General features: G+C 45.5%; 1 protein-coding gene across 6 annotated transcripts in view; it reads right to left on the reverse strand.

The window, feature by feature from the left end:
* The window catches only part of URGCP (upregulator of cell proliferation), a 29,125-nt gene extending 5,148 nt beyond the window's left edge, over nucleotides 1-23,977 (reverse strand). Inside the window, exons 1-3 of one of the 6 annotated variants that reach the window (XM_074312136.2) lie at nucleotides 23,420-23,880; nucleotides 6,360-6,386; nucleotides 5,978-6,048 (exon numbers count right to left, since the gene is read on the reverse strand). Coding sequence is in view for 2 of the 6 variants with exons in the window: in XM_019731674.3 (XP_019587233.3) it covers nucleotides 5,978-6,048; nucleotides 6,360-6,386; nucleotides 16,319-16,332 (112 nt within the window). In the remaining 4 variants the exon portion in view is untranslated. Of the gene's footprint in view, nucleotides 1-5,977; nucleotides 6,049-6,359; nucleotides 6,387-16,318; nucleotides 16,723-23,419 lie in introns of those variants that run through there. The other 5 variants (XM_074312138.2, XM_019731674.3, XM_074312137.2 and 2 more) reach the window with 5 other exon arrangements.
* Nucleotides 23,978-25,610: the final 1,633 nt, after the last annotated feature.

Raw genomic sequence — 25,610 nt, forward strand, 5'->3', positions numbered from 1 at the left:
ACACACACACACACACACACACACAGAGTTTCATCAGCAAGTTAAGAATTGTCTACCAACAAGTAGAAGTGACGATATAGTGGCTAATTTATTTTTAGTGCTATTACTGCTTTCAGTTTTTCCAAGTAAATTTCATTTCCTAGAAGATACAAAGCAGTAATAGCTGAACACAAGATAGGGCTTTGGTCTAGGATATATCCTTTGTAGAATTTACTAAACTTTGTGAAAATAAAATACAAATAACTACATCAAACACATCGACCGATCTTTGATTTTAGAAACTATTTAAAATATAAGTTGATATAAACTTCTCAGCTCCCATGAACATCATTTTTATTCTGTCTTAAGGAGTTTTTTAATCACTTAACACGATACACGTACATGGGGGAAGGGCACAGAGGGGAACAGTTACGACTTTCAAGTAAACAGTCACTTTTCCAAAGCCTCTAGCACTGCGGTCTACCCAACACTGACATTTTAATAACAGAAGGTACTTTATTCAGTGCTATTCAGATATTTACACTGTGATACAAGCCCTTAAAACCCTATAGATTTGCTTGCAAATGTGGGACTGTGTGGCAACATTCCTTCCCCACGCATGTTTTTATGGTTTTGCCTTTTTTTGTTTTTAAAGATTTTATTGGGGAAGGGAAACAGGACTTTATTGGGGAACAGTGTGTACTTCCAGGATTTTTTTCCCAGTCAAGTTGTTGTCCTTTCAGTCATAGTTGTGGAGAGCACAGTTCAGTTCCAGGTCCAGTTGCCGTTGCTAGTTGCAGGGGGCGCAGCCCACCATCCCTTGCGGCTCCCGGCAACCTTGTGATTGAGAGGACGCGGTCCAACCAACTGAGCCATCCAGGAGCTCAGCGGCAGCTCAGCTCAAGGTGCCGTGTTCAATCTTAGTTGCAGGGGGCGGAGCCCACCATCCCTTGTGGGAGTCGAACCGGCAACCTTGTGGTTGAGAGCCCACTGGCCCATGTAGGTATCGAATCGGCAGCCTTTGGGGTTAGGAGCATGGAGCTCCAACCACCTGAGCCACTGGGCTGGCCCGATTTTGCCTTCTGATCCAACTAAAAGTATCACCTATTCCAAAATTAAAATTATATTTGCAAAAGCTTATGAATCAAGAAAAGATTCTGAAATTTTCAGATTTATTCATTCTCTCATGATTTGTATATAAGCAGGTAGATAAACAAGGCGTTTCAAACAGCCTTCTTCGATGCTATGCCTGGGAGTCAATGTGATTAAGAGGACGAGGGAGAAAAATGAGAGAAGGAGGAAAGGGAGTTCAGAAAGCAGGAGAGTATCAGAGGAGACACAGATGGGAGATGCACGTGGACCAAGCCGCAATGCTGAACAACGTGAAAAAAAAATCTGAAGAATTTCCCCAAGGAATCCATACGCCAATGGTTATGGTTAGAGAAGAGAACAGGGCACCTTGAGAAACCCGAGAGGGGGCGAGGTGGTCCTTAGGGTCAGCTGAGCTGGAATCAAGTAAACTTCAGGCCCAGAGAAGGCAGGGACTTGCTTTTTATGGATGGGCAACAGCTCTGGCTTGGAGTGGAGAGGTAGCAGGTAGGTGAGGCAAGAACGCAAAGTGGCCAGAGGGTTGAGCTGTCAAACCATGGAAAGCACTGACCAGGGTAGGAGAGCCTTACGTGATGCAGGCAGAGAACTCTGGAAGCCAAGATAGATGTCGGCCGGCAGCAGACGATGGGCGAGGAGGACACAGGAGGGAGTGGGGCTGCAGGACACAAGGCAGCAGCCAATGTGGGCCGGGAGGGCTGGGCACCGGGGCCAAAGTCTCCACCTGAGCTCCTTTTGCATACGAGCTGGTTAGGAGGGGACTGGTGTAGGCTACAGCCCAGTGGGAATACAAGGGGCAGAAGGTGGAAACAAGCGAGTATCCCTCAGCAGGGGAACGCACACACAGAAACTGGTCCATCCACACAACAGAACATTATTCAACCTTAACACGTTGCGTACGGATCACGAGAATCTTCATGAGGGATTTAAACCCCGCCGTACGCAACGTGTTAAAAAGAACATGCGTGAACACCAAACATTATGCTCATTGAAAGAAAAGGAACACAAAAGGGCACACGTGTATGCTTCCATTTACAGGGAAAATGCAGAACAGACAGAGACACTTAACATAGACTGGTGGTGACTACAGGGTCTGGAAGTGGGAAAAGACTGGCAGTGACTATAGGGGCTGGAACGAGGGACAGGCTGGCGGTCACTACAGGGGCTGAAGTGGGGACAGATGGGGAAACACTGCCTAATGGATACAGAGTTTTACTTTTGTTTCTCATTTTTTTAAATTTATTTTTGAATAATTTTTTCTTTTTTTAGTTTCAGGTGTACAAAACGCCACAATGATTAGACATTTACACCCCTCACAAAGCGATAATACCACCCAAGTCTACTACCTCTCTGACACCATACTCATTTATTACAATACCATGTTCCCTATGCTGTACTTTACATCCCGTGACCATATATACATGGTCATATATATATATATATATATATATGTATATATGTACACACACATACAAACACATATATTTTTATATACATACATACATACACACACACACACACACACACATACACACACTGGGGGTGCTAAAAAAACTGTATACAAGTAGACCCTTTGGTCAACATTGCTCAAGAAGTAGTTCGCCATAATCAGAAGTGTCTGGACGCTGATGGTAACCACTTTGAGCACCTCTTGTAATTGCAGAAGTCAAATGTGACTTCTATTCATCTTTTGTTATCAGTATATATTATTACAATTTTAATATTTTCTTTCTTTTCTTAAAATGTATACACATTTTTTTGGCACTCTCTGTATACATTTAATTATACTTGACATTCAGTTTTATTCTACATCAGCTTCAGGTGTAGAGCACAGTGGTCAGGCATCTACACAGGCTACGACTGATCCCCCTGATAAGTCCAGTGCCCACCTGGCACCTTACATGCTCTTTTTAACATTATTGACTATATTCCCCATACTGTATTTCACATCCCTGTGACTATTTTGTGACTACCAATTTGTACTTTCTAATCCCTTCACCTTCTCCCCCATCCTCAACCCCCTTCGCATCTAGTAACCATCAGTTTTTTCTCTGTATCTCTGTGTCTATTTCTGTTTTGTTTGCTCGTTTATTCTGTTCTTTAGATTCCACATATAAGTAAAATCGTATGGTATTTGTCTTTCTCAGTCTGACTTATTTCACTGAGCATAATATTCTCTAGGTCCATCCATGTTGTTGCAAATGGTTAAGATTTCATTCGTTTTATGGCAGAGTAATACTCCATTGTATAAATGTGCCACAATTTCTTTATACAATCATCTATTGACGGGCATTTCAGTTGTTTCCATATCTTGGCCGTTGTGAATAGCGCTGCAGTAAATACAGGGGTGCATATATTTTTCGAGTTAGTGTTTTGGATTTCTTTGGATAAATACACAGGAGTGGAACTGCTAGGTCATTAGGTGGTTCTATTTTTAATTTTTTGAGACCTCTATACTGTTTTCCATAGTGGCTGTGCCATGTACATTCCCACCAACAGTGCAGGAGGTTCCCTTTTCTCCACGTCCTCGCCAGCACTTGTTTGTTGATTTATTCATCACGGTCATTGTGACAGGAGTGAGGTGGTATCTCATTGTGGCTTTTATTTGCATTTCTCTGATGATTAGTGACGTTGAACATCTTTTCATATGTCTACTGGCCATCTGTATGTCCTCTTTGGAGAAATGGCTCTTCATATCCTCTGCCCATTTTTTAATTGGATTGTTTGTGGTTCTCTTGGTGTTGAGTTGTATGAGTTTTTTATAAATTTTGGAAATTTTAACCCCTTATCAGATGAATCATTGGCAAATATCTTCTCCCATTAAGTAGGATGTCTTTTTGTTTTGTTGATGGTTTCCTTTGCTGTGAAAAACCTTTTTACTTTGAGGTAGTCCCACTTGTTTATTTGTTCTTTTGTTTCCCTTGCCCGAGGGGCTATATCAGTAAAGATATTACTAAGGGTAATGTCTGAGAGTTTACTTCCTATATTTTCTTCTAGGAGCTTTATGGATTCAGATCTTACATTTAAGTATTTAATCCATTTTGAGTTTATTCTTGTATATGGACTAAGAAGGTGGTACTGTTTCTTTTTTTTTTTTTTTGCATGCATCTGTCACGTTTGACCAGCACCAATTATTAAACAGACTGTTTTACCCCAATGTAAATGCTTGCTTCCTTTGTCATACATTAAATGACCACATAGGCATGGATTTATTTCTGGGCTCTTTATTCTGTTCCATTGACCTGTGTCTGTTTTTATGGCAGTACCATGCTGTTTTGATTACTATAGCCTCGTAGTATGATTTGATGTCAGGCAGCATGATACCTCCCACTTTGTTCTTATTTCTCGGGATTGCCGTGGCTATTTGGAGTCCAGAGTTTTGCTTTTGAGCAATGTAAATGTTTGGGAACTAAATAGATGAGAAGATCTTATCTAAATAGATAAGCTCACAAAACTTCATGAGTGTACTAAATGCCACAGAATTATTGACTCTAAATGTTGTTTTCCCAATGTTTTTCCTTTTTTATTGTTAAAATACACGAAACATAAAATGTACCATCTTAACCATGTTTTACGTGCACAGTTCAGTGGTATTAAATACATTCACAATGTTGTGCAGCCATTGGCACCCTCCATCCCATAATTTTACTGATCTTCTAAAGAAGAAATTCTATTCCTATTAAAACAATAGTAATTCCCCATTCCCCGCCCCACCACTGTCTTTCCTGTCTTTACAATTTAACTGCGGTAGGCACCGCATACATGGACTCACATAGCGTTTGTCTTTCTGTGACGGGCTTATTGCACTCAGCAGTTTTCCTTTATGCTGCGGCATTTTGCAAAATCTCCGTCTTTTTAAATGATGACTAATATGCCATCATAGGCACATACCACATTTTGTCTATCTGTGTACCTGCCGATGCACACTCAGGTTGCTTCTGTTGCAGCTGCTGTGAGTAATGCTGCTGCTGTGAACACAGGAGTGCACAGGTATCTCCTCAAGACCTTGCTTTTGATTTTGGGGGGTAGATACCCAGATGTGGGATTGCGGGATCATAAGGTAGTTCTATTATTAAAATTTTGAGAACTCTCCGCACTGTTTCCACAGCAGCAGCCCCACTACGTTTCCACCACAGCGCACAAGGTTCCAATTTCTCCATGTCCTTGCCAACACGCATTCTTTTCTGGTTTTCTGATAGTAGCTCAGAAAACTAGTATGAGGTCATAGCTCATTGAATAAATATTTGTTTGAATGAATAAAATAAAACAATGCGATTAACCCAAACTTATTTGCATGTTTTGTGTGGTTATTTTTGCATAACATTATTAGTATCCAACAGAACACATTCATCTCGACAAGCACCAAATTCATGTAAGGCAAATGGACAATGAGTTACTAAGAGAAATTAAGATCTCTGGTGTGCGGCTACTCCTTCCAGCTGACGTCACGAGGGGCAGCAAAACAGCCCCACTGCCAAACCTCCAAAGAAAGAAGGACCGGCTTCTGTTCACCATGAACAAGAACTGCAACCCCCGTCTACCAGGACAGTCCCAGTTACACCTGTTCTTCCAGAAAAACACACCTTCCATGCTCACAAGTGCCCAGTTTAGAAACTAGTCTGTCACCCTACACATGACTCAGGTGGCAGTGATCAAATTGTGGTGTTCCCATTAAACTGTGTGATAACCACCTGTTTAAAACTTGGATCCTATTTTGAATATATAAGGAAAGCTTAAAAGACGATTGGATAGAATCTTCTCGTAAAAGGAAAAACGAAGCCTTATGCTTGTTTATTTTTGAGGCCCATGGTCTCAGGGTGGTGCTGGAACCCAGAATCCCAATGGGATAGAAGAAACACCTACTTTGGAGGGGGCCCAAGCCCAGCTTTACCTGCAATGGCCACGGCTGTTCCTCTCTCAGATGCTTTCACTTCTCGGGCCACTTCTCCCACATCTGAATGTCTAAAACAATTTCAGAAGAAAATTATAATTAAAATAATGGAAAACTACTTTCACCTTTCCAGTTGGCATGTCAGAATCTCTTGGGGATCCTCTAAAAACTAAAAATCCTGGTGACGCCCCAGATCCTTGAAACCAGAATCTCAGAGGTTCTGAGTCCGTGCCTGGGCATCGCTGCTTCTGAAGGTACCCCCCGGGATTCTGATGTGCGGCCCCCCCGCCGAGAAACACTGGTCTAGAAAAACCAGTGCGCTCAGGAACTGGGAGCCAGAGCATAAACACAGCTGTTCAGAAAGACATAAAAGTATACATACCCTCTGACCAGTAACTCCACTTCTATCCTAAGGAAATAAAGATTTAGTTACAAAGGTGTTGATGCCAGTTTTATATATCTCAGCAAAAAATTGGACACCTTCTAAAATCAAAGTCCAATAACAATTCTGGAGCAGTTTTATTCTGCATCCGTTACAAAATATTCTATGCATCTCATTTTGTGGACTTTCTGATGTTGGATAATATGTTGTGAAATGGAGTTAATGCTGCTCATCAGTGGGGAAATCAGGTTCCAGAACAGTCTGCATAGTGTGCTGACAATTTCATACAACTGCATATATTGCTCTGTAGGGACATGTGGTGAGATGTGCAGGATGGTCATCGAAAGCTGACAATGTGGGCGGGGCCACAATCCTGAATCTTTCCAGTGGGTTTGATAAGTACAGTCCACTCAAGAATAAACTACTTTAGGAACATCACGTGCTGATCTTGTCAGGAGCCAGGGTCCTGGCGTTGGCGGAAGGACATACAAATAGGAATGGAGGAACCCTCAGAGACAGACGGGAATCGGACACAGCAGTGTGCACTTGTGATTGATTCCTACATGCCTGCTCGTGCATGCGTGTGTACACACAATTGTGTGCAGACACTTGCATTTCCTAGCTCTGTCCACTGAAAGGCCCAAGAAGTGAAGACCTCATCACAGCAGCAAGCACACCAGCGCAGGTTGTGTCGCTGCTCACTCTTGGGCCAGTCGGCTTATTCCAGGGCCAGCAGCCTGGGAAGCACACACAAGCCTAAGCAGCTAATTTCAGAAAACGAGGAAGGGCTCAAAAAAAGGGGCGTGTCACAGGACACAGCAGACAGCTTGATGGGGCCGCAGCTGCCAAGTCTGTGGCAGTGTGCACATGAACAAAACTGAATACAGTATTAACTAGAAACCATGAAGATGACTTAAGGAGGCCCCGGAGATGAGAAATAGATACGCACACGGGAGGAAGAGGGCGCCTGCTGACAGCAGAGCTGCTGTGGAGGATGCTGCCCTAGGAGCTGCGTCCCAACATTGGTTCAGGCAAGAAATGCCAACGAATGCCGACTCTTGGACGAAATGTCAATGAGGAAAGATTCCTTCCCAGTCTTACAATGCTCCTCACAGAGTGCTTACTAGGTGCCAGGGAGAAAAACCCAGTAATTCTACCCAGCTGTGTGATCACTGTCAGAGACAATGGGGACAGAGGCCACTGTGTGCCCAGAGCTGTGGCACTCTGAGGAAGGACACATGGCTGAGATGTAGAGCCCTGAGCTAATCATGTGGACAAACCAAAAGTGAAACATGCTAGATGGGGAAACTGTATTATCCCACTGTAAGAATGTCACAAAAGACAAAAAAAAAAAAGAAAAAAATTAAGGATATGTTCCAGATCTGAGTGAAGAGCTGAGTAAAGATGTGAAGACAAAAGGCAACACCTACCCCTAGACTGGATCGTGAAGGAGAAGGGGAAATCTGGGTACCTACTGACACAACTGAAATATGGGTGTCGTCAGTGTCACATGTACTGGTAGTGACGACTGTGCTGTGCTCGTGTAAGAAAACATCTCTATTCCTAGGAAACAGACAACGAAGGATTCAGGCACACAGGGTGGGGACATGTGCAACTTAGTCTCTAGTGGTTAAGAAAAAACCATATACATGTGCATTTATACGCAGACACACAGAGACAGCCAGAGAGAGAATGACAAATTAGAACGGCAATGAGTAAAATGGTAAGAATAGCACACTCTGGATAAGAGGACGTTTTCTTTTTGTAATTTATCTCTAAGCAGAAATTATTTCCAAATAAACAGTTTAAAAACTTAACAGTAGTTAATTACTTATGGGGAGTATGATATCAGTTTATTCTGTCTTATCTGAATTCTTTTAAATAGAAGAAGCATGTATTGATTTAATGAAACTAGAAGAGCTATTAAAATGACGCTGTAAGCGGGGGTCATGGCCAGAATAAGGTTTGTGGGTACCCCAAGAAGACCAGATAACCCAGAGCCCCTTCCGACCATGGCTCTTGCAATAAGTGCTGACACGTTATGTGTGGCAGCCCCTGAAACCAGCAAAACAGCGCCACTTAATTCACCAGCAAAACCAGCAAAACGAAGGTTTTATGTTCACCCAAGTCACCCCCAGGGGATATTCCAGGACCCTTGGTAGTTAGTCCAGCATGTTCTTTGGGGGTTTCACACTCTGCCCTGTCTGAGGAGAGTTGCAGTGACAACGGTCACTGGCTGTCCATGGCTGTTTGAGCCCCTTTTACAGACAGGGCACTAAGCAACTCTGACTTGATGGGCCTGCTGCTGAGAAAAACCGGAGTTTTCACTGTCTCCACTTTTCAGCAAAGAACATATACTGCTTTCGTAATAAGTGAAAAAATGCAATCTTAAAGAAAAAAGAGGAGGGGGACAATAGGAAAGGTTGCAAATAGCTCCTCAGAGGGAAAGAAGCTGGCCTGGGGGCACAGGCACTGCCTCCCAGGGGCTCTCGGGACCCTCTCAGATCTTTCCAGGACGGAGCTTAACTTCGACCGTTTCTTTCCCACACAGAAGGCAGGGAAGTAGCGTGACATCATCACAGTAACGACCTTGAGTTTGTGCTAATCTATGAAAATACACATATGATTGAGGACTTCAGTCTGTCAACACACCTCACACCTGCATCCCTGTGTTGTAAACTGGCGGGGGGCCAAGCCAGACCTCACTTGTGTCCACTACTTGTAATTCACAACTCTGCTTTCAATAAAGTTGTGGCCTGAGTTGTGCCCCCTCAAACTCCTAAGTCGAAACCCTAACCCCCAATGTGACTATGTAGAGACTGGGACGTGTGAGGGGGTTCGTGAGGGTGAGGCCCTGATCTGCTGGGACTGGTGTCCCGTGAGAGGAGGCGACACCTGGGGGTTCACTCTCTGTCTGCAGGCACAGAGAAGAACCTGTGAGGACACAGCTCGTGGGTGGTCACCTACCAGCCAGGGACAGGGACAGGGGCCCAGGAGGACTGAACTGGCCTGCATGGGCTCTGGGACTCCAGCCTCCAGAACTGAGAGAAATACTCTCTGTTGTTTAAGCCACCTGAGCTGACTGAGCTAACACCCCAAACCATCCTGCAGGTGGAAACGGGGCTCAAAGGACAGGCCAACATCACCAAGCCAGTAGGCCAGGCCAGAACCCAAACGGGAGACTGATGGTTCCCTCCTGGCTCTTTATTTTTCAGGCTCAGATAGCTTTTTTGTAATGTATAATTATAACTAATGATTATAAAAATCACAGAAGCCAGCCCATCTGCCGAGTCACAGTGCAGCCCTCCTGCGAGCACACGTGCAGGGCCTCCCCCTGCCCATCGCAGGCAGCCAGACCCGGAGAGAAAACCAACAGCGCTTGCGATGGTCCCAGACACGGGCAAGGGGGCATTCTGCAAAGCAGCTTTTGAAAATTACTAATATCATTAATATGCTTTCCTGATTCCAAAAATAAGACAAATATACAGAGAAGTACAAAGAAATGCCTTTGCCCTTTTGAAAAATACTCAGTGTATTAAACGATTCTCTTCTCCTTTTAATCTTTTCATGTTGCTATAGGTCATTCTATCAACCGATACACAGGACTGCCCGTTTTACTCCCTATTAGGGCTCTTTAGGTTTCAGACTTCTCCTGGTCCTCACAAGACCCCTGGGGCATAGAGTCACAAGTGCAGCTCAGTTCAGGCACTGCCTGGGGCCGCGTGGGCTCCCGGTCTCCGGTGGGCTCCCTTTCCATCCTGGGGCACCTCCCACAGACTTCTCTCCCGGGCCAGGGATGACCTGCCTGCCACCCTGATGGGTCCATCAGCAAGCGCACATCCTGGTTTGTACCCAGGGCTTCCTTCAAGTCCGGCGGTGGAGTCAAGACCCTGACTACTCGGCCGTCTGCCTCACTGGTTGTCTCTCCGAGGAGTTACCTGAGGAGCCTTTCTACTTACACCTGGAGACTCTGGCTGAGGAGACCGCACAACTCTGAAAACAGATGCTTGCTGCCACTCAGCATCCAGCACTCCTTGGACAGGGTCCCTCCGTACCCAGAACCGTGTCCAAGCCTCAGGAGCTGGGCCAGTTCCTAGCAACAAACCCAGCTCCTTCACTGATGCTGCCAATCAACCAAATGGCACAGAAAACCGCCACACACGGTCGGCCAGGTCAGTCCAGGGGCCCCCGCTCACTGTCGTGGGGGCAACAACACACTATTAACTGCCTTGGATACAAAGATTCTGACTCAATTTTTGCTGTTTGATGCTGACAGCTTTCAAGACCTACCACTTCCCCTCTGTTCAACATCTGGGCCCCACAACAAAACCAAACCCAAAGCCAGAAAGCCTCACTCAATTAGCGTAAACCTTTTCAAAATCTCTTGGTGTATGCTGTGGGTGGAACTGTCCCCTGAAAAGACACATTCAAGTCCTGCCCCCAAGTCTGCGACTGGAAACAGGGTCTTTGCAGATCTAATGAGTACGTTAAGATGAGGTCCTGCTGGGGCAGGGTAGGCCCCCAGTGCAATGACTGGTGTCCTTACAAGGGGAACCTGGACACACAGGGAGAAAAATGTGGAGACGGAGGTGACATTGCAGTAGTGCCGGTAAGAGCCAAGGAACACCAGGGACAGACAGCAGACAGCCACCAGAAGTGTGGTGAGGCCTAGGACAGACACTCCCTCAGAGCCCAGAGGAAAACCACCTGCCAACACCTTAGTCCGAGACTCCGGGCAGCCAGAACGTGAGAAGAAGTTTCTGTTTTCTCTAAGGCCCAGTTCGTGCTGCTGGGTCACAGCACTCGAGCAGACATGGTGCATGTGTGACTGTGATCAGAGATGTTGGCTTCTGCCTGTGCTGATGTGGGTTGTCCCTTGTGTGTCTGTGTTTCTTCTCTGCTTCTTATAAGGATACCTGTCATTGGATTAAGGCCCAACCTTACCCAAGGCGACCTCATCTTAACTAATTATACCTGCAAAGAGACCAGTTCCAAAGAGTCCCGCTCACAGGAACTAGGGGTTGGGACATTATCATATGTTTCAGGGGGACACAATTCAACCCACAACAACATGCGAGTCAAAACTAGGGTCATCCCACCTCTGCAAGGTGACCACACCCTTTGAAAAGTTTAAAAGTCATCATTCAGCAGTGGGGCTGAGAAAACATCCATGAAAAAGTTCCTCAGGACAGCTCATGAGAACAAAGACGTCAGATATTAGCACACGGGTAAAAGCCAATTGCTATGCATCCCAGGACTTCAGTCCCTGAAACACGCTGGACTGCACGGACAGCATGACGGAGGTGCCAGTGCCGTGCTCTTGCAGAGGAGACAAGCAGACCCCTCCCATCAGACAGCAGTGTCCTGCCTGCTGGCAGTGACCCTTCAGCAGGGTCATGGGAGATACTACTGCAACACCACAACCTGAGAGGGCTCCATGGAGAGAACCGGTGGACTGAGCAGCTAGTGTTTGTACTGGGTTCATGCCTTGCAGGTTAGCCGAGTGGGAGGAAACGGCTCTAAAATGCAGCTTTGACCCCTGCAGAAACTTACACCAGAATCAGGCTGTAAAGAGGTTATAAACACTCGTTATACAACGTCTACACAGCACACATGTGCCAACCTGCAAAGCCAGGTGGCCGTCCGGCCCGGCATCGGGTTGCTCCCAGGGCCCGGGGGCACTCATGTCCGGGACACATATCTGCAGAAAGCGGCCAAGGTTCTCCTGGATTAATCCACATACTTATTTGCAGCTAGAAACTTTTCTAAAAGTTGGGGGCACATCCGTGAAGAACACAGACATCCCTGCTCTTAGCTTACACTGAACGAGGTGGACAGACTGGCCAACAACCGGAAAAAGTTTAAACGGGCTGCACCAGGAGGAGTGAGGTGCTGGGGAAGAAAGAGCAGGAGGCTAGGCTCAGGGCACCAGCGTGCGGGGAATGGGGTGGACGGCTGCTGTTGTTCCAAGGGAGGGGACATGCGAGTCCAGGCTTGGCAGGAGGTGACGACACGAGCAGGAGCTCCCTGGGCAGTGGTCCAGGCAGATGTATGGCTGCTGCAGCAATGGTCTGAAGGTGCAGGGGACCCACAGGATGCTGTTGTGGCTGGTACGGAGTGCACAGCGCACAGCAGGAGAGCTCTGGTCAGACCCAGCTTCCTTGGAACCCCAGGCAATATTCCTGTCTCATGTTGAGAATAGATGAGAGATGGCAGTACCTGAGGTGACAACACTGGGTTGAACTCTGAAAGTCTCTGTGAAGGATTTCAACAGACTGGATAGAGCGTGTGAAAAAGAGCCCAGGAAACCTCCAAGTGTTCAGGCTCTAGAGAGCTGCTGCTGTCTCTGGTGGGAAAACGTGGGGTGAGCAGGCTGGCAGGGACCATGAGTAAGTCAATGCCCACATGCCAGCTGGGCACACAGGGTAGACCTCCGTGGAAATGCTGAGCGGGAATCAGGGCTAGAAGGGGCTTGGCGGGGCTGGAGAAGCCAGCCCTCCTCCAGGCACCGCAAAGACCACTGTCAGTGCCTTCCCTAAAGACACACATCTACCCATGACAAAGGCAGAGTCACCTTGCTATTTACCCATGACAACGGGAAGAAATTATGGTGCCAGGAGACCGGAAAACCCAAGAGACCAACTGGAAAACAACTACAAACAATGAGAGAGCAGTAAGCTGAGGACAAACAGAAATCTTTTTAAAAACTCAACTGCCTTCATGTATACAAAAATTTAGAAATATGGAAAAGGAAACTCCCATTCCCAGTACCAATATTTAGGAGTAGATGTAATAAATGTGCAACATCTATATGAAAAAGAATCTCTAAATACTAAAGAATATAAAAGACTAAAACAAATGAAAAGGTATATCCTGTTTGGGCAAAGGAAGGCTTAGTATAATTTTTAAAGTCAGTTCTCCCTAAATTAACCTGTAAGTGAATTTTTTTGAACTTGTAAGGTTCAACACCAGATAAGCTTATTCTATGGAAAAATATTTGTACAATCAATATCAGGAAAATTCTGAAAAAGAAGAGTAACAAAGGAAGACAAAACCTGCCAGTGAGTAAAACATGGTCCAAGCCACAGTTCTGGTTCATGGACAGCCCAGAAAAGGCCAATATAGCTGGGAATTTCATCTCTGATGAAGGTAGCTGAGTATCGTGATTATTCCTTTACAGCAGCCTGGAAAAATAATGGTAATGCCTAGTCCTCCTTTCACCAAAATGAATACCAAATGGGTCTGAGTCACGTTAGAAAATGAAACAAACAAACGAAAAAAAAAACACTGAAAGAAAATATTAAAGACTTTAAAAGGCTCAGTTGGTTGGAGCACATCCTCTCAACCACAAGGTTGCCGGTTCGACTCCAGCAAGGGATGGTGGGCTGCGCCCCCTGCAACTAGCAACGGCAACTGGACCTGGAGCTGAGCTGCGCCCTCCACAACTAAGACTGAAAGAACAACAACTTGAAGCTGAACAGCACCCTCCACAACTGAGATTGAAAGGACAACAACTTGACTTGGAAATAAAAAGGCCTGGAAGTACACAGTGTTCCCCAATAAAAGTCCTGTTCCCCTTCCCCAATAAAATCTTTTTAAAAAAAGAAAAAAGACTTTAAAAAAAGAAATCTCAGAGTAGGGAAAGCTTCATACATTCAAAAGGCACATGACAGGTGGAAAAAAAGTGTCTGTGACACAAATGACAAAAGGCTCATTTTCTCAATGTACAAAGATCTATAAATTCAGGAGAAAGAGCCCAGGACATCCCCAAAATGCATTTTGGGCTCTAAACAAAAAGAGGAGGAGGACACCAAACTCCACTGTGCCTTCCAGCCTGGGAGACCGGACTAGATAAGGAACAGGGTGCAAGAGTCTCTTTATATCTTTTGAAATGGGCACCCGGTACCTGTGGTACTTGCTTTTTAAAAGTAAGGCAGCTAACAATTTTATAAAATGCTACCATGTGCAGAATGTACAATAGAACCAGCGCAGCGGAAAGGCCTCCTGACAAGCAGGCGGGTCTGGGAAAGCACAACCTACAGAAGGCCGCTTCTAAGTTATTTCCGTGCCAGCCATGTTTTGCAAAACCGTAAGCAAAGGCACAAAGGTTCCAACGAGCTTCTTACTCCAACGAAGAAGCTTCAAGCGGAGCAGACAGTGCTGGACGACAGTCGCCCCCTATGCTCCTGGTCAGAACAAAATTCAGAATCCAACATTTCTGTTTGTGCCTCAGTAACCACATTTAAAGCAACCATCCTTAATGGGGTCGTTTTACATCAAGTTTTAACTTAAAACGACTTAGCTGGGCCTCATTTCCTTATCTGTATAATGGGGATAAAAACAGTACTTACTGATAGTGTTATTGTGCAGATTACCTTACTCTGCACAAAAGCACTTAGAGCAGGCCCCACAACACACTTCTTGGAAGTAGGACTGTCACACAGGAAGAACACGGGATTTGGAGGCCCATCCGTGAATAGCCCAGCAGAACCCACGGCTCCCCTCCCATCCTTGCCCTGAATGTCTGCACTTGTCCCCACAGCACCTACCTGGTACACTAGAATGAGTGTCTGCCGGCCAGCTGACTGAGGCAGGCCACAGGATCGCAGGAAGCCAGGTCTCCCTGGCTAGACTCTGAACTACCTGCAAAGCCTACAGAGTAAACACATCTGGAGATGTGGGTTGTCCCAATTTATACATACCATTAACAAGTGCATAGTTCTCTCTATAAAGTGAAATCAAGTATACTAGAAGTTTTGTGACCCCAGCTTTGCAATCGGCACCCCTCAGAAAATTACAGATTAGTACCAATTGCAGACGCATGGTGTCACTCATAAACGGAACTGCAAATATCAAATCTGCACTAATGCCACTTTCTACAAGGATGCAGTTTAGGTCCTGTTGGCTCACAGAAGGGCACGTCTGCAAAGTGGTGAGCTTGGACGCCAAATGTACCATCACTTTTTAAAGGGCCTCGGTGCAACCACGCACAAGCTCAGCCACCTGCCTGCTGCCCGCAGCCCTTCCGCCTCACCCTTTCCTGACGAGATGGGCAGGAATGCAGTGGGACCTTGACCCTCTGGGTGAATCAGCCAGGCCTTCAGAGGGACCAGCCCTCGTTTATTCTATTTATGAACTCAAAGTACTGAGTAAAGACCACTGCTCCCCAAACCTGGACAGAAGGCGGGTAGGAGGAAAACGCCGGGCTTGGTTCGAGTCAGACCCCAGCTTGCTCTTGTCTGCACTGAGCCAGGGCAGTGCATGGCCGACTCCGGCCTCACCAACGCGCCCGCAGGCCCCGCAGCTGTAAAGGGCCGTTGGGAAGTGCAAAGATGTACAACTTGAACGGCTGGCACACCCGTCAGGGCTAAGACTCTCTGAGTGGTGGACAGCAGTCAAATGAAGAATTTTACCAACTACAGCAATGACCTTGGGACTAATTCTCCTCCTCCGTGGTGTTGGAATACTGTCATTCCCAGCTTTCACGACTAGTTAAATTACTAAAACAGAAAGTAATCATAATGAATCGGTGGTTTTATTCTTCAAGTAAGGATTTAAAAAGAAATTACAAACTCTATATGTCCCATCACTTCGTAGAGGAAAGAGCATTTTAACACCGCGACAGACGGGGTGATGTCAGAACAGGGCCAGCCCCGCAGGCCCGCAGCCCCTCCAGGAACCCAGGAGGCACCGGGCGCGCGGGGTCTCCCCGCTCTCGCGGCTGACACTCGGGCGTCCGGGCCGCGTCCCCGCGGCGCTGCGAGCGGACAAGCGGCCACGACGACTAGGGGCGCGCTCCCCTCCCCCGCGCGGCCCCCGACCACGGCCCGGCCCTCCGCGTCCGCCCAAGGTCGGCCCGAGAGGGCCGCGGGGCCTGGCGAGCTCGGGCTGGGGGAGGCCTCACCCCGCCCTCGCCCCCGCCGCAGCCCCCGCTTGCACGGACCGAGCGCCGCACTCACCCGGACGACGCCATGAGCGCGGCGAGGTCTCGGCGCTGCCGCCGCCTCCGCTTCCTCCGCGCTGCGCGACTCGGGGAGGGGCCTCGCGCCGGCCACCCGCTGCCCGCCGGCCGCTCCAGGAGGGCGGGGAAGGGACCGGGGAAGGGGGGCCCAGGTCGGCCGGAGAAGGGGTATGAGTGAGCCCAGAGTCGGATGGGGGTGCGGCTGGGTTTCAGCTCCGAGCGGCCTGGGGGCGGAGGGGGCACGGCCCGCGACCCGCCCACCTGCCCAGGTGCCCGCAGGCCGGGACTCGCCGGGAGGAGCCTCTGGTGCGGAACCAGCCGAGAACATGCCCCTGGGCCACGAAGCAGCTGCAGGACCGGGTGAAGTCTACATCTCCCGCAATATGAGTTTAATTTCCGTAAGAAAAGCCTTTCCTTTAGCCCAGGAGTTCAAGGATTTGTTATTAAGCAAAACAGTAATGTCTTTTCTTACTTGCAGCGATGTCGTGCACAGTTGCTGGCCTCTCTGAGCCAGTTACCCCTTGTAAAATGTGTGTAAAACCCAACCGTGAAGCCCTGAGGATTGTGGGGGCACTTTTATTCTTTGCACGGTGTTATTAAGCAATAATGAGTCTGGAATTCCTGCAGTGGTTACTTCAGCCTCAGTTCCCTTCTCAACAAATGAGTTTTCAAAAATAAATGAGCTCTTGTAAATGGAAACGGTTAATCAAAAGCTCTGGACATTGCTGGTCACATTCCTGTGTTATATTAAATATTGTTGGTAATCACTTTATTTTTTACTACTAGTAAGAACAAGAGATAGCAAAGAAGTGACCGAAATCTTGGCTCTGTAGCCAGAATACCTGGGTTGAAATCTGGAACCTGGAGCAAGATAGAACCTCCCCCAGGGCCATAGTTTCCTCATTTGAAAAATGAGAATAATAGGTCCCTTCCTCTCTGTGAGTATTGAATGACTTAGTAATTTTTTAATGAGTTAATATTTTTTAAGTGACTGATAGATGCCTGGCACACGGTCTCTTTCACTTCCTGTGAACCTCTCCAATGTTTGGAGCCTGTGCCCTTTAGTAAACCAGAAGCTCACAATCGCTGCTGTGAGTTCAGAACACAAGTCAATGCTAGTAAATGTGAGCTCATGTGTAAAGCCTCAGGGCCTTCTGAGACCCCCAAGCAGGTTATGAATCCAGGGTTTGGAAGAGTTTTGGGAGTGGGCAACCACTGCTTGGTCCAAGGCAGTAATGTTTAACACTGCAGTGAGGCAGGCCAGATCGTTTTTTAAAAGAAACTGTTGGTTTTAAGATATATTTTAAAGTAACATAAGAAGAGTGAAACTAGACTATCTGATACCATATACAAAAATTAATTCAAAGTGGATTAAAGACTTGAGTATAAGACCAGAGAAAATAAAATACAGAGAAGAAACCATAGGTACTCAACTTATGGACCTTGGCTTGACAGGGGTTTTTGTGAACTTGAAACCAAAGGCAAGGGAAGTAAAAGCAAAAATAAATGAATGGGACTACATCAAACTCAAAAGCTTCTGCACAGCACAAAAAACCACCAACAAAACTAAAAGGCAACCAACTGAATGGGAGAAAATATCTGCAAATGATACCTCCAATAAGGGGCTAATATCCAAAATATATAAAGGTCTCATACAACTCAACAAAAGTAAAAAAATAATTCAATTAAAAAGTGGGCAGAGGACCTGGATACTTTTCCCAAGAAAACATACAGACGGCCAACAGATATCTGAAAAGATGCTCAACTTCACTAGCTATAAGGGAAATGCAAATTAGAACCATAATGCAATACCACACTACACCTGTTAGAATGACTATTATCAGTTAAGAAATAACAAGTGTTGGAGAGGTTGTAGAGAAAAAGGAACCCTCATACACTGCTGGGAGGAATGTAAATTGGTACAGACACTATGGAAAACAGTATGGAGATTTCTCCAAAAATGAAGAACAGAGCTACTATACGACTCAGCAATCCCTTTTCTGGGGATCTACCCTCAGATTTTGAATATACTGATTTATAAAGATACCTGCATCACCATGTTCACTGCGGCATTATTCACAATAGCCAAGACATTGAAACAACCTAAATGTCCTTCAACCGATGACTGGATGAAAAAGATGTGGTACGTACCGTTTCTCCAAAAATAAGACCTAGCCACACATTCAGCTCTAATGCGTCTTTTGGAGCAAAAATGTAATACTTATATTTAATATTAAATTTAATAAATATATTTAATATTTAATATGTATTTATATAAGACCAGGTATTATATTATAAAGACCCGATCTTATAGTAAAATAAGACCAGATCTTATATAAGACCTGATCTTACAGTAAAATAAGACTAGGTCTTATATTAACTTTTGCTCCAAAAGACGCATTATAGCTGATTGTCCAGCTAGGTCTTATTTTCGGGGAAACACAGTATATATAATAGCCATAAAGAAGATGAAATATTGCCTTTGTGACAACATGGATAGATATTGAGAGTATTAAGCTAAGTGAAATAAGTTAGACGGAAAAGGACAATAACCACATGATTTCATTCATATGTGAGATATAAAACAAAAAGAAGCAAACTCATAGGCAGAGACAACATATGGTGGTTACCCAAGAGGAAGGGGGTGGGGGGAGGATGAAGAGGGTAAAGGGTGTCAAATACATGCTGATGGAAGGAGATTAGACTGTGGGTGGTGAGTACATATGGAATGTACAGACAATATAAAGTTGTACACATGAAATTTACATAATGCTATTAACCAATGTTACCCCAATAGATTCAATTTTTTAAAATGTTAAAACAGAAAGATATCAGATCAATACTCTATGCTTTAAAGAACGAAAAAGACTGAAGAGCAAACGAAATCTAAAGTTAGCAAAAGGAAAGAAATATTAAACATTAAAGCAGAAAAAGATAAAGTATAAAAATCGGTGAAATAAAAAGTTTGTTCTTTGAAAAAATCAAAATTAACAAACTTTTTCCTACACTCACTTAAAAAGAAACAGGAGAGACGACACAAATTACTAAAATCAGAAATGATGGGGGGGACATTCTACTTATTTTACAAAAATAGAAAGAATTGTTTGTGGCCGGATGGCCCAGTTCGTTAGAGCGCGAGCTCTGAACAACAGGGTTGCTGGTTCGATTCCCACATGGGCCAGTGAGCTGCGCCCTCCACAATTAGATTGAAGACAACGAGCTGCCACTGAGCTTCCAGGGGGGCGGCTGGATGGCTCAGTTGGTTAGAGCGCGAGCTCTCAACAACAAGGTTGCCAGTTCAATTCCCGCATGGGATGGTGGGCTGTACCCCACTGCAACTAAAGATTGAAAACGGCAAGTGGACTTGGAGCTGAGCTGAGCCCTCCAGTAGATTGAAGGATGACTTGGAGCTGATGGGCCCTCAAGAAACACTGTTCCCCAACATTCCCCAATAAAATTAAAAAAAAAAAAATTGTAAGGCAATACTATGAACGGTGGCGCACCAACAACCTACATGAAAAAATAATCCTGGAAACATACAATCAACGATAATTAACTAATGAAGAAATAGAAAATCTGAATAGATGTATAAAAGACATTGAATTTGTAATTAAAGAACCTCACAACAAAGAAAACTAGCCCAGATGGCTTCAATGGTAATTGTACCAAACATTTAAGGAGTTAACACCAATCCTTCTCTGACTCTTCCAAAAACTTACAGAGCACGTCTCACTTTATGAGGTCAACATTACCCTGATACTAAAGCCAAAGATGCTACAAGAAAACTACAGACCAATATCCCTTATGAATATTGATATAAAAATCCTCAACCAAATACTAGTACAAAGAACCCAAAAACATAACAAAGGGATGATACACCATGACCAAGTGGGATTTATTCCTGGAATGCAAGGATGGTTCAACACATGAAAATCGATCAATGTAATATGTCACATTAATACAATGAAGGAAAAAAGTTTCTCCCCACATGCTACTTATTTAAAAAGAAATTTTTTTCTAACTTTCCAGTGGAGAAATCTGACAATATCAACAGAGTGACCAGACTTAACCAGTCATACTTATCAATGTCATGTACCCTCTGATGTGATGCACTGAGAGGCACAGCATCACTTCTGTAATAGTCTTCTGTAAATGCATAACTTTAAGCTCATCAATAGAAAACCCAAATTGAGGGACAATCGCTCTACAAAATAACTTTGTCATTCTCTTCAAAAGTGTCAAGATCATGAAAGACGAATACTAAAGAAATAAGATTGCAGGAGACTAGTTGACAGGATGAACAAATACAACATGGGACCCTAAATCAGACCCTGAACCAGAAAAAGGACATTAGTGGGACAATTAGTGAATTTTGAATAAAGTCTGTAAATTAGTTAATAGTATTGTATAGGTGTTTTCTGGATTAGATAACTGAATTAGTTATGTAATATGCTGTTAGAGAAAGCTGGGTAAATGGTATACAAGAACTGTGTATTGTTGTATTTTAAACAGTTTTACAGATATAATTTTCCCATTAGCAATCACTCCCCATTCCCCCCTTCCTCAGCCCAAGTGAGCACTACACTACTTTCTGTCTAATAGAGTAGCCTATTCTGAATATTTCATATAAATGGAATCATACACTATGGGGCCTTTTGTAACTGGCTTCTTTTCTCTCAGCATAATGTTTCAAGGTTCATCCATTGTTATATGAGTATGTTGCATTGTGTCCCCCCAAAAGATTTTGAAGTCCTAACCCCCAGCAGCTATGAATGCAACTTTAAAGTGGGTCTTTGGAGATGTGAAGCTAAGATGAGGTCATTAGGGTGGGCCCTAATCCAGTATGACTGAGTCCTTATAAAATGGGGAAATTTGGACACAGAGATAGACACACATAAATGAAAGACGGTGTCAAGACATAGGAAGAACACTATCTACAAGCCAAGGAAAGCCTGAGGCTACAAGAAGTTGAAGAGGCCCTGGAAAAGATTCTCTCACAGCTCTTAGAAGGAACAACCCTGTCGATAACCTTGATTTCATACTTCTAGCCTCCAAAACTGAGACAATAAATTTGTTAAGCCACCCAGTTTGTGACAACTCAAGCAATCTAATATTATAGCAATCCATGTCGTAGCACGTATCAGTACTTTATTCCTTCTTGTTGCTAAAAATATTCCATTGTGGATATTATCACATTTTGTTTATCCATTCAACATTTGGGTTGTTTTGACCTTTTGGCTAATATGAATAATGCTGCTATAAACACATGTATAAAAGTTTCTCTGTGAACATGTTTTAATTTCCCTTGGGTATATATATCTAAGAATGGAATTGCTGGGTCATATAATTCACTTTTTAAGGAAATTCCAAACTGTTTTCCAAAGTAGCTACACCATTTTACATACCCACCAGTCAAAGTGTGAGGGTTCCAACTTCTCCACATCCTCACCAACACTTGTTATCATCTGTCCTTTTAACACGTTGCATATGGCGGGGGTTTAAATCCCTCGTGAAGATTCTCGTGATCCGTACGCAACGTGTTAAGTATAGCCATCCTAGAGGATGTGAAGTGATATTTCATTGTGGCTTTGATTTGTATTTCCCTAATGACTAAAAATGCTGAGCTTTTCTGTTTTATGTGCCTAATGGCCATTTCTATATCTTCTTTGAAGAAATTTCTATTAAAATCCTTTGCACAGTTTTTAATACTTTGCCTTTTTTAGAGTTGTAAGAGTTCCTTTTTGTATTCTGGATATTGAACCCTTATCAAATACATGATTTGTATATATTTTCTCCCATTTTAAGGGTTGCTTTTTGCTTCCTTGATGGTGCTGTTTAAAACAAGTTTTAAATTTTTATGAAGTCCCATTTATCGATTTCAATTTGTTTTATATTTGCAACACTTCTATACATCTAAAATTACTTCAAAATAAAAAGCTGTGTATAAAAATGTATGTAAAATGGTATAGAAGACTATGTGCTAATCTAACAGGAAATAGAAATGAAATTGTCATTTGCTATTCAACACAACTTTTTTTCTTTTCCTGAATTACAGTGTGCAAATTCTGAGGAAATTTTGGAAATTAACGTCATTAGTACACTCTCTATCCAGAGATAATTATCATTGTAATTGAGGTTTATATTCTTACAGGAATATATAAACATTTATAAAAATTTAGGATTATTTGTACTGTGGGGGAGAGCCATGCAAACAGTGTGGGGGACGGATGACTCATGAACTAAGAGGGATGATGCTTGAACCATCTTTGCAAGGTGATGGTTCTGCTTTAGGGGAAGAGAGAGGGGGTTTTCAGGACAGACGGCAGCCAAGAATAAAGGAATATAATGGATGCAGTGATGGAAACTGCTTATAGTGAGCCAGGCAGAACAATCCTGGATTCTTAAGGGCGTTGGATGACCATGGATGTGACCCTTGTAGGCCACAGGGCATCCTTGCCGAGTTTTGGGCAAGAATGCATCGTGATGAGATTTACATTTTAGAATTTATGAAGTTGTGTGGAAGACAGATTAGAGGAATGAGAGAATGGAAGCCGGGGACTTGGCTGGGTGACCACGTAAATGTCTGTGCTGCATTTTATATTCTGGGTACACATATACAGGTGACCGTATACCCTGGTTTGCCAGACACAGCCCTGAGTACATCTTTGCTCCTAATTGTATTGCACCCCATTTCAGTCTCAAAGTGTCTGAGTTTGGAGGATAAATACGGTCCACACACACACACCATAAAACTTTCAATCTTTACTATGTGAAACGCACTAATATTTTGTACTCTCCCTTATTTTTTTAATGTTGGTTGCAGCCCATTAACTTATTTCGTGACACACTCATTGTTCCTAAGCCAGTTTGAAAAACTCAGACCTAGATGCCTGCCAGGTCTTGGGAAAAGGAGGAGAAAGTGAAGTTTGGATATGCTCAGGTTAGGGCCGCGCTTTCCAACCTTGGTAAAGCAGGGAAATCCCGACGCCTGACTGAAAATGCAGCTCTCCAGGCCGACTGCACGTACAGCTGTGCTATGTGCATGTCTGTGGGAAGAACTAACACGTCTGACATAACACACACGAGTGTCTATACTTACACACTTAAGTTCAAAGCAGAGCTGAGAACCACTACTTTCAGGAGTGCGTGACCGCCGGGGAGGGAGCCCAGGCGGCGGGGACAGAGCCCGACCGGGGCACCTCCTAGGTGCTCGGCGAGTCCCTGCTGAACCACCGGCGCCTCGCCCCGCCTGCTTCCCCAGGCCCTCGCTGACCCGCTCCTCTCGCCCGCGCAGGGAAGCACCTCGCGCGGGACGCAGGCCCCAGTGTGCCCCGCGGCGCGCACGCGCAAGCGGACGCCCCCGTCCCCAGCAGCGGGGATGGGAAGACGCAGAAGCGGATGTAGAAGGTCAGGATGCCTCCCGCCCGCGGGCTTCTTGCGAGTGCGTCGATTAGCAAGCGGGGTCGTCACGGCCACCAACCGAACGGCGGCTGAGGTGCAGCCGAGCGCGGTGACACCTGCCAGGAGGGAGGCGGAAGCGACCCTGGCGCAGCCTAAAAGGGCGCGGCGAGCGGCTGGCGTCTCGTAAGGCTAACGTCCTGCCGGGCGAGGCCGGTGTCACGCGGCGTTGCGTCCGGAGGGGCAGGGTCGGCATCACGTGGGCTTGAGACCTACAGGGCGGGGCTGGCGTCACGTGGGGTTGCGTCCTCCGGGGTAGGACCGGCATCACGTGTGTTTGCGTCGTGAGGGGCGGGGCTGGTGTCTCGGGAGGGGGCCGTCTGGGCGGAGCTACGCGGGATGACGAGGCTACGCGGGATGAGGGCCTCAGTGGAGTAAACATCATGATAAAACGAAGTCCCAGAAAGGCACAGTCTCACAGACTCTTCTTTCTTTAAGAAAAGATGGGGGGGGGGGGGGTAGACAGTCGACTAGGCTGCTGTGCGACAACAGATGTGCTCCAGGAGCTCCCAAGTTGTGGCAGAACTCGCTGCTGGTGCTTTCCAGTGCGAGCACTGAGGGTAGTCATAGCACAACTTCCTCAGCAAAGCCGGCAGCGGTCTGAGCCTGCTATGCATTTCCTTTATGGGGTCTCCATTTAGGATACAAATACCATAGGCTACGTTTTGGGTTCCGTGGGCCCGTTCCCTGCCTGTCACCATGGTGAGGATTGCCTTTTTTTTTTTTGTCTTTGTTACCCCTTTGGTCTTTGCTTAAACAAAATGTTAAATCTTCATAGATGGGGAGAATGCCATTACTGTGGTGTCCCCTGGGAAGGCTGTGCCACTTCAGACAGTCACAATGCTCCTTGCAGCCAGGTGTCACAAAGCAAGGGAAGGTGGAATAGGCTCACATGTCAGAGACAAGTCAGAGGCTAAGAGAGGGAAAATCCAGACCCAAGTTGGTGGTGAGACCGTGGGTGCCTTTCAGGAATATTAGCTTATGACTCCCGAGAAGCTGATAAGTTTCCTGAGTCCAGTCAAAATTCCCCCAAGCCTGCTCTCTGTTGGAGATGCGTGGTAGAGAAAGTGAAATCAGTCCTTTGGGATTCCCTGCAGAAATTATCATTTACCCTTTGCAAGCCTGAGTTGTGCTGTGTACCTGCCAGACCCCTCAGATAGGCCTGTCCCAGCAGTCTGCTTGGACTCACCACCTAGGAAACTCATGTTTGCCATGTTTTCCAGGGCTCAGTCAGCATGAAGAACAGGCTGAAAACCTTATTAGGATGCACTCTGGTGTGGGCAGCTTCCCTGTAACCCACATGTGCAGCTGGCACGTGTCCTAGGCAAGTCCCAGGTGGGCAGCTGGACAACAGATCCAAAAAGCCAGCTGTGGGGTGAGGTGGTTTTTTTCTCTGTGGACCAGAAAAGTCAGGGAGACATAAGATCTTAAGCAGTTGATCCATTGTGAATAAATGACTATTAACTACACCCAGAAGCATCTGGGTTTGCTGCATTGCTCTGAGATCTTGATCCTTTGTCAGGCTCCAGGAAGACCCAGGAGTTCCAAGAATATGGCAAAGGGTCAAAATCTGACTAGAGATAAAATGCCAGAATGCAAACAGTCCAGGCCTAGCAGCTCACAGCTGAGCAGTATGTCAATGCTGAGAGCCCACAGCAGCTCACTCAGGTGCTCAGGGATGGGCAGGTTTCTGTTTCTGACATTCAAGTTTTCCTTAAGTGCCAGGGAGGTGCTGGTGGGACAGGTCTCCAGCACTCCTGGCCTGAGGTCTGTCCCTGGTACGCAAAGGGAGGCAGAGCAGAAGCCTCAAGGTCAACATGGGCCCCTAGTCT

The sequence above is a fragment of the Rhinolophus sinicus genome, chromosome 4 (genome assembly GCF_057876585.1).
Source record: "Rhinolophus sinicus isolate RSI-liver-muscle chromosome 4, RSI-T2T, whole genome shotgun sequence".
NCBI lineage: Eukaryota > Metazoa > Chordata > Mammalia > Chiroptera > Rhinolophidae > Rhinolophus > Rhinolophus sinicus.